Here is a 9,763-nt window from a genome sequence, read left to right as displayed (position 1 = left end):
AAGCATATTAACATTTTCAGTCCGAACATTTGGATGTGGATGTGATTCATTTCAGTAAATTTTCCCCATATACAGGCATGTGGCTAATTGTGTGAAACTTTTTTGGTGACCAGCACACCTCCACTTCTCAGCGCTGTATGCTACTGTGTATGATAGATAACACCATAAACACAAGCTTGATAATAGATTGTAATTAATGCAGATGAACATATACTTCAGCATTTGGATGGTGGTAATTGTGGTCAAGAATGCAGCCACTTCCACCCACATACGTGTGCAAGAGTTCAAGAAATGGGTGCTGGGGTTAACAGAGCACCTGGATGGACTGGAGGACAGGAGCAGGCAAGAGAATGTGCAGATATTTGGCAGGCCAAAGGGTTCAGAGGGAGGAGACACTGTGACATTTGAAGCCTGGAAATCTAAACATTTGAACATTGAAACTTCGGCCGGTGTGATGAAGCTGGGTCAGTGCCATTGTGTTAGCTTATGACTCCACAGACCCAGGGACAAAAAGAAAGTGCTGAATGTCGCTAATGCAGCTAAGAAACATCCATCAGTTACAAATTTCACCTAGTCTTTGTCATAAAATGAGCAGGAGTTTGTGTCCTCTTGGTCCGAGTGTCACTGTATTCACTGTGGTTGTGCTAAAGAGTTGAAACCGGACCCAATTTGCCTTTTTATGGCTTTCCTGATAGAAATCTTATTAATAAGTTTCCCAAAGGGTTGTTTAATTTGCGAACATACACTGCAAAGAAAAACATTTTGTTATTGAGGATTAATGAAAAGCCACTGACCAAAAAAAAAAAAAAGTGTAAAAGAAACGAAAAAAAGACACAAAATAATTAGTCAGGGCACGCCTATGGAGATCTTTACGTGTATGTTGCACTCTACAGCCGATACCTTCTACAAGGTCTGGGATCCATACTGACGGCACATTTGCCATAACCAAGCAAACACACTAACTCATGTCGTAGCCTCTGTGAGATTGTTTTGTTTGCAGTTGCGAACAAGGAGATGATTATCTATTTTCCTGTCTATTTACTTTTGTTATTTACCAGCTTGTAACAGGTACCTGTATTTACATTTGTATATGTGTAACTTGCTGTATAATTAGTCCCTTTGTCCAAATCAGTGTTATGTGTAAGTGCAGTTAGTCTGAGCTGTCATCCACGTGGTCAGTCCATCACTGCAGCTGTTAGACCAAATTTCAGAGAAACTTTTAGTGCAAAATCACTGTCTTTGTGAGACTCCAACATTAATTCATTTAGTTGCATTTGTACTTAGTAGGGATGTATATTGTCTGGATTTTCACGGTATCGATACCGATACCAATACCGCTTATCGATGCCGGTACTTATCGATACCCTTATTGATACTCTTATATTTAATTTGGTGTAAAAAAATAAAGATGTGAAAAGAATTTTTTTTTAAATGTTTTTTAATGATATTAAATATCAAAAACAAAGTTCAAGGGGCCAGGGGTAACACCAGCACAATCATGATTCATGAAAACACTGGCAGGCTACAGCAGCAAGCAACACAAAGAATAACAGCTTATTTGACTTATTTTCCACCTCACCATCCAAATCTAAAATAGGGTCTCTGCAGCAGGGTTAATATTGAACACAATATTAACGTAAATATTTAAACAATATAAATACAAGTAACATATGGTACTAATAAACTCGTGCCATATGTGTACAACCGCGGGGGGGTATGACAGTCGGGCTGCGCGGCCCGGTCGGGGATGTCTTGCGGCCCGGTACCGGTCTGCAAGACCGGTGGTTGTGGACCGCTGACACAGATTATCAAACACGGTGCATTGTTCAGCTTTGAAATAAACTCCATGTGTGCCAGATGTTTCATTAAATTTAATTTAACGTGTTACCTCCCTTGCATGACATTGCTTTAAGGTATCTGTTGCATGTAGCAGAGTCTGCATCCTCCTTAGACGTGAAATGGAGCCAAACCTTGGAGCGTTTTGCCTTCGGCATCTTTATTGATCCTCTCACTATCAGTTCTGATCAACAAGTGTGCTGAGTAGCGGCACTGACGTCACATTCAACAACCACAAGCTGACGTTGACAAATTTTCATTCGTATTCGGTCTTGTTACTACCGTTTACGTCGGAACCAGTGCTTATTGGCACCGTGTTTCAGTACCCAAACCTAGTACTTAGTGAAGTACTGTTATTACGGTGAGAATGCTGTGCTGGTGTTACAGTACCTGCCCTTTTGCCCTTTCTCGCCTATAGTTTCTTGCCATTTTCCTTTTTTTTGTTTTGTTTGGTTGTTTTGAGAGGCTTGCCCAAGTCCCTTATCACCTCATGATGCCCTTTCAATTAATAATAACATTAAATATGCTGGCTGACATCGCTCAGGTTACATTATGTGACGTGGCTGTGACCCTGGTCTGCATTTCCACCTCAGGGACAGTTTATGGTTTATGGTTTAATTTAATTGTGCAAGGAATCAGGTTGCTGGTTGCTTGTATGTCATCTTGTTATGTTTATAATGTTAAAAACCACACAACAGTAGGTGGTCCGCCCGATTCCCATCGCCAGAGTCGCCAAAACAGACTCCCATCCCTAGTTGTTTTCTAACGTAGTCAGTTAAGGCAGCACACTGGTATTATGTTATTCCCATTACTAGACTGTCTTTATTATTGATTGGGTGAAAGAGTTATTTATCAAAAAACGGTTAATTCAAAAAGAGATTAATGCTACAGTAGCAAAGTGTGCCTCGTTCCTTAGATGAGAGGGCCTATGGAAAGTAAAGTGAGTAAAGTGAGGAGATGGAGTCACATGAAGGAGAGCCACAGATCACAGAAACTGTACGGGAAAAAGAGACTGAGCCTTCAGAGAAAAAGGAAGAGACTGACCTAATATAATCTAAAGAAGGCCAGAGAGATGTCTGTATATCTGTTTGCTCACTGTTAAAGTTGCAGGAGGCATCACCTTTAGGCTCAATTGTTGTACTTTTGTTGTTTTCTGTATATTTTAAATAATAAAGTACAGCTAAAATGTTTGAAATAGTTTTGTTTGCCTCACTATACAGCCCAGGCACAGATGGAGCCACAACTGTTCAAGATGTAACCAAACAGTTTTATTGGTGCCCTTAGCCAAGCTGTGCTTCGTCCTTGCCTAACCCAGTTAATCTAGAACTGCTCTGTGAACAGCCTGGTGGTTTGTGTCTGGTCCCCAGCTCATCCCGGCCTCGAACAGCCTGAGCGAAGCCTGCAAGTGGCTCTTCTTGAAATGATAGTAATTGTACTAGAATTGAAAATGCCAGTGTAAACCCATAGTATGTTAGTTACAGTGCTGCAGTTTACTGTAAGATTCTCTGTTTGAATATCGTATCATATATCTATCATATCTCTTCATTGCATGTCTTTATGTGAAAGAACATAGTCAAAGATTGTGATTTGTTAGTAGATTTGGCAGCATTTGGTTTGGTATTTTCTTCATTAAGAATATGTCAATCGTGTTGTGCTATTTATCCAACACAGAACAAAACCAGAGACAATTTTGTATGCAGAATATCACTTTAATGTTAAAACAACAACGTTGATCTTCAGCATGATGACAAAAGAAAGAGCTAAATTTAATAATGTGTCTCATAAAATGTTGAGAGCATTAAATAAAGGCTATGAGCATTCTACACTCCTCAAGGCATGCTGAGGAAAACAGGAATCATGGTATTTTGTTTAATGATCCACTGTTTCTCTCATAGTTGTCAGTATTTCTAGTAGTTTCATACATCAAGAAGAAATCTCTATATGAAATAACTACAAAAAAAAAAAAAAAAAAAAAAAAAAACATGTATCAGTACAACATGACATGACAGAAAGTAGCATCTTGAGTTGGTTTATTAATCTAAATTGTTTTGGCAGAGAAGAGTCTTCAGTCGCTTAGAAATTTCTTTCATTTTCAGCCCATATATAAATGGGTTAAAAATGGAACTACAGCAAATCAACAATAGATACAAAATGAAATTTGCCCTCTGTGGTATAGATGCCTTTACTCTGATTTTAATAATATCATATCCTGACAAAATGGAAAAGTTGATTAGAACCAGCAGATGGGGCAGACATGTCTGCACAGCTTTTTGCTTTTCATTTCTTGAACCATTGAAGGTAATAATAAGGATTTTTGTGTAACTGAAAACTATGAAAACAACAGGAACAAAGATCAGATTTGTCATTAAGAACAAACCAAGTGCTTTACTGCTTGTTGTGTCTCCACAAGTGAGTTTTGCAAGTGAATAAAAATCACAGTAAATTTTTTGATGAATAAAAAACTGACAGGGCTTGAGTCTAGTTGCCAAAACAGCTGAGGCTGTCAGTTCACAAGCTGGTACAAGCCAAGCTAAAACCAGAATGAGTTTGATAGTCTGTGTTCTCATGATGGTAGGGTATTGCAGTGGTTTACATATACATACATACCTATCAAATGCCATGGCTGTTAATAAGAAAAACTCTGATCCACCAAAAGAGTAATGAAAAAAAGCTTGAAAAATACATAATGGGTATGATATAATTTGTTTTTCAGACAGGAAGTCAGTCAACAGCTTTGGGTAGAAAGTTGTACAGAACAAGACAGAATTCATTAATAAAGCTGCAATGAAAATGTACATAGGCTCATGGAGGCTTCTGTGAACACAGATTAAGTAGACAATTACCGAATTGCTTGAGATAATAAAAATAAAAGTTGTCAGCATGAATGCAAAATAAAAATATCCATATTTGTGTACATCTACATACCCTCCTAGAGTCAGATACGTTGTATTGAACCTATTATCCATGAATGGAGAGCTCTTGGATTTCTATATGGAAATCAATGAGATGAACACTGAATCAGAATAATGTATGACACATGAAATTATCAGATATAGTGAATAACATTTCAAAATATAAATACCAGCATTTGATTCGATTGCATTTGGCTTTACCTGTATTTGAAAAGCACTCTGAAAGTGTCTGCTGTTGAGAAACATTCTTCAGGAGGTGAACTGAACTTGTTGACTGTCTGCAGGTTTTATGGAAGAATCCTGTCCTCTGTGGGTCTGTATAACACCACCAGGGGCCTCTTCCTCCAAGGAGGTTGAGTTAACCTGAGGTTTTTGACTATAAACTGCTACATGTCCACACAGCCAGGGCCGTAACCAGGATTTTACAAATACTGAGGTCAAAATTTGGTCGTTCGGTGGCAGCGTTGGGATGAAGGCAGAGGAAGGGCATTGGGGCAGCCAGTCACCATCCTCGAAGACTCACTGAAATTATATGAATGTAATAGATTATTCCAAGCCTGTACACCATCAGATATTTACTGTATATGTGTGTGTGTGTGTGTGTGTGTGTGTGTGTGTGTGTGTGTGTGTGTGTGTGTTTTGTCTAATTAACATAAATGCCCTTACATATGCAATGTTTCAAATATTATCTAGCCCTGATGTAACAGGGCATAAAGCAGGAAAAGATTTTGAACCTGAAAAGTTGTCAAAAAAGAAATGTGTATATGTAATGGTCTGATTTAAAAATGCCTGAAATTATGTTCGGTTCCTGAGAACAAATTCTACCTTTTCGTTAAATGCCAAAGCAGTTCTTCGATGGCCAGAGACATCCCAGTGCCTCAGTACTTTAAGTAAATCCAAGGCTCTGTGTTTATCCACATGCATCATTGCAAGTCTTGACAGCCTCTCATTACCCATGGTTGACCTTAGCCAGGTTTTCAGCCTCCTTAAAGCTGAAAAGGACCTATCACATGAACAGGTGGTCCCTGGGAGTGTCAGGTAGATTGACAGGACGCAGTGGATGTTTGGGTAGTACTCCTTGTCTACTCCAGCTCGTGCTTTTATAGCAGAGGACTGGTTCTTGACTCTCCATCTGTGAATCTCCTGGTCGATGGCTAAGGGAGGTTTTCTCTGTACCTTGACACCATCATTTCTTGCTTCTCTTTAGTGAGTTTGAACAAAGATGATGGTATCAGGTATGTATCAAGCATAGCTGGCTCTGACCCTGCCATAAATCTGGTGTTCATTTGACCCTTTATCTGGCTCCTGAATTGTCCCTGACTGACCAACCAGCGATTTTTCTTCTGCGTAGCCACTCCCCCCTATCTGAGAGAAGGATCTACTTCATAACGGATGGTGATGTAGAGGTGCAAATGGTTTCCCATGAAAAGTATATTTGCAGTCAGTTATATCATCTTTTTTTTCACTTGGAAAAAATATCGGAACACGACCTCGGTGTCCTCAATGGTAGTTACGGCCATGCACACAGCCAGGAAAACTCATCACCACTAACTTCGCGTCGCCAATTGCAAGTTTGCTTCTTCCCTGCACTGCTGCCGTCATTTCATCCACTAGCTCCCCCTGTGCCCAGATGCTCTCATTGCCCATCATTCCAGTTATTAGGGAGAGAGCATGGCCTAGGACAAGATTATGTAGACAGAATAATCCCAGAAATCCAAATAATGTTATTGCTCTACTTTGTCAAATTCATCCACAACCAATCCTTTCCATAACTAAGGTGAAAATGGCCCTGATTAATGCTAGATCTGTGTCTAAAAAGACACTGACATCAAACATTGGAATAAGACAAACTGCTACTTACTGATGACTCTGGGGAAAGTGCCATCCTGGTATTACTAGATCTTGGTACTGCTTGGGCACTGTGAACCATGACATCCTTTTGACATGTCTGCACTCAGAGGCCAGTTCCACAATGACATTGTGGACATGTATATAGGCAGTCAGTGATTCTGAGTAGTGTCCCCTGCATTAGCAGACTCAGCACTGCTTTTCTTTTCCTGAGAGGTTTTGTCAGCAATGCGGCCTGGACTTAAATGTAAGACAGTTTTACACTTTGAAATTGATTTGTCTGCATCTGCAACAGTCCATGCCGCCAGTGCTGTAGCTAAAGCAGTGGCAGCACCGTCAGTGATGTTAGACCTACTGCTGACTGGCAATGGTTTGTTTTGAAAACCAATGTGTTAATTTTGTACATTTTTCACCATCCAAAGCAAAACTTGTCTTGCTTTTTCAGCACTGTCTAAGTCCTCCAGCTCACCCTGCCCTCTAAAAGCCTGAGAGAAGCCTGCAAGTGGATAATCTCGAAATAGGCTAACCATAATTGCAATAGAATTGAAAAATGTCAGTGTAATCCCATAGTATGTTACAGTGCTTCGGTTTACTATAAGATTCTCTGTTTGAATATTGGTTGCTATAGTTGAACAGGTTATGCTGTAGTTGGTGTTTGTTTGGAAAATCTTGATCCATGTTCCCTTTTATAACTTTGAGCACCTGCCAGTCGAAAGGTCTCTGCACGGCCCTGATCCACTGTATTGTATTTCTTCACTGTATATTTTTATGTGGAAGAGCATAGTCAAAGATTTCTTAGCAAATGTAGGCCACATTTGGTTTGGTATATTCTCAATTAAGTATATGTCAGTCTGCTGCGCTATATTTCCAATACAGAACACCATTCCGATAAAATAGAAATCTGCTAGTTTATATGAACATTGAAAACCAGAGACAATTTTGTCCATAAAATATCTCTTTATTTTCCCAACAACAATGTTAATCTTCAACATGATAATATTATAGAAAGAGTTGAATTTCATAATGTGTTTCATAATGCGTTTCTCTCATAGTTGTCAGTATTTCTGTCAGTTTGATACATCAAGAAGAAATTTCTATATGAAATAACTACAAAAATGACCATGTATTAGTACAAGATGACATGACAGAAAGTAACATCTTGAGTTGGTTTATTAATCTAAATTGTTTTGGCAAAGAAGGGCCTTGAGTCGTTTAGAAATTTCTTTCATTTTCAGCCCATATATAAATGGGTTAAAAACAGAACTACAGCCAATCAATAATAGATACAAAATGAAATTAGTTGTCTGTGGTATAGATGCTTTTACTCTGATTCGGATAGATTCAAATCCAGACAATGTGGAAATATTGATTAAAGCGAGAAGATGGGGCAGACATGTCTGCATGGCTTTTTTCTTTTCATTTCTTGAACCATTGAAGGTAATAATCAGAATTTTGGTGTAACTGAAAACTATGAAAACAACGGGAAGAAAGATCAGATTTATTATCAAGAATAAACCATAAGCTTGAATCACCGATGTATCTCCACATGTGAGTTTTGCAAGTGAATAAAAATCACAATTCACTTTTTGATGCATAAAAAACCTACAGAGCTTGAGTCTAGTTGTCAAAACAGCTGAGGCTGTCAGTTCACAAGCTGGTACAAGCCAAGCTAAAACCAGAATGAGTTTGATAGTCTGTGTTCTCATGATGGTAGGGTACTGCAGTGGTTTACATATACATACATACATACCTATCAAATGCCATGGCTGTTAATAAGAAAAACTCTGATCCACCAAAAGAGTAATGAAAAAAAGCTTGAAAAATACATAATGGGTATGATATAATTTGTTTTTCAGACAGGAAGTCAGTCAACAGCTTTGGGTACAAAGTTGTGCAGAACAGGACATAATTCATTAATAAAGCTGCAATGAAAATGTACATAGGCTCATGGAGGCTTCTGTGAACACAGATTAGGTAGACAATTATCGAATTGCTTGAGATAATAAAAATAAAAGTTGCCAGCATGAATGCAAAATAAAAATATCCATACTTGTGTACATCTACATACCCTCCTAGAGTCAGATACGATGTATTGAACCTGTTATCCATGAATGGAGAGCTCTTGGATTTCTATATGGAAATCAATGAGATGAACACTGAATCAGAATAATGTATGACACATGAAATTGTCAGATATAGTGAATAACATTTCAAAATATAAATACCAGCATTTGATTCGATTGCATTTGGCTTTACCTGTGTAGCACTCTGAAAGTGTCTGCTGTTGAGAAACATTCTTCAGGAGGTGAACTGAACTTGTTGACTGTCTGCAGGTTTTATGGAAGAATCCTGGCCTCTGTGGGTCTGTATAACACCACCAGGGGCCTCTTCCTCCAAGGAGGTTGAGTTAACCTGAGGTTTTTGACTATAAACTGCTACATGTCCACACAGCCAGGGCTGTAACCAGGACTTTACAAATACCGATGTCAAAATTTGGTGGTTCGGGGGCAGCATTGGGATGAAGGCAGAGGCAGGGCATTGGGGCAGCCAGTCACCATCCTTGAAGACTCACTGAAATTACATGAATGTAAAAGATCAGGCCTATTCAACTCACGGCCCGCGGGCCGGATACGGCCCTTTGTATTTTTTCTGTGGCCCACCACACACTACCTGCAAAACAGCAGTGGAGTAGTCTACGTGATACGCAGGTATACGGCGTATACCCACTAGAAAAGGTCCCAAATTTCTGTTTAACCACTTAAAAATGCGCAAAGATACGTATCAGTATGTTTTTTTTTTTGACATAACGTTCATTTTTCCGTTCATAAAGTCGCCTTCTCTGTGTTATGAAGCGGGCTCTTTTTGACCATATTTCGGGGGACACTACAGCTGGAGCTAACGTTAACATTTCAGAAAGGGAGCCTGTGTGTGTGTGTCTGTCTGTGTGTGTGTGTGTGTGTGTGTGTGTGTGTGTGTATGTGTGTGTGTATGTGTGTGCGCGTATTCCCACTAGAATAAACTAGACTACACCACTGCAAAACAGGTACATATTTCCAGTGTTGGGCAGTAGCGGCGTTATAAGTAGCGATATTACTAGTTTAACTACATTTGTCAGTAGTGTGGTCGCAACAACGCTATTTTCTAAATCAAACAGCTTTTAAGTAGTG

The 9,763-nt window shown here is 39.2% G+C and overlaps 1 protein-coding gene and 1 pseudogene across 1 annotated transcript; both read right to left on the bottom strand.

The window, feature by feature from the left end:
• Window positions 1-3,869: 3,869 nt before the first annotated feature.
• LOC115379515 (putative gustatory receptor clone PTE03) lies at window positions 3,870-4,802 on the bottom strand. The gene has a single exon (XM_030080223.1). It carries the CDS (start codon window positions 4,800-4,802, stop codon window positions 3,870-3,872), a length of 933 nt encoding a protein of 310 aa, XP_029936083.1.
• Window positions 4,803-7,768: 2,966 nt separating this feature from the next.
• Window positions 7,769-8,705, bottom strand: LOC115379514 (putative gustatory receptor clone PTE03; annotated as a pseudogene).
• Window positions 8,706-9,763: the final 1,058 nt, after the last annotated feature.

Source organism: Myripristis murdjan, chromosome 21, assembly GCF_902150065.1.
Source record: "Myripristis murdjan chromosome 21, fMyrMur1.1, whole genome shotgun sequence".
In the NCBI taxonomy this organism is placed as follows: domain Eukaryota; kingdom Metazoa; phylum Chordata; class Actinopteri; order Holocentriformes; family Holocentridae; genus Myripristis; species Myripristis murdjan.
This window is presented reverse-complemented; position numbering and strand designations above follow the sequence as displayed.

Coding starts and splice junctions, on each gene's coding strand:
- LOC115379515 (XM_030080223.1), bottom strand. CDS start 4,802: ATGGATAATAGGTTCAATACAACGTATCTGACTCTAGGAGGGTATGTA.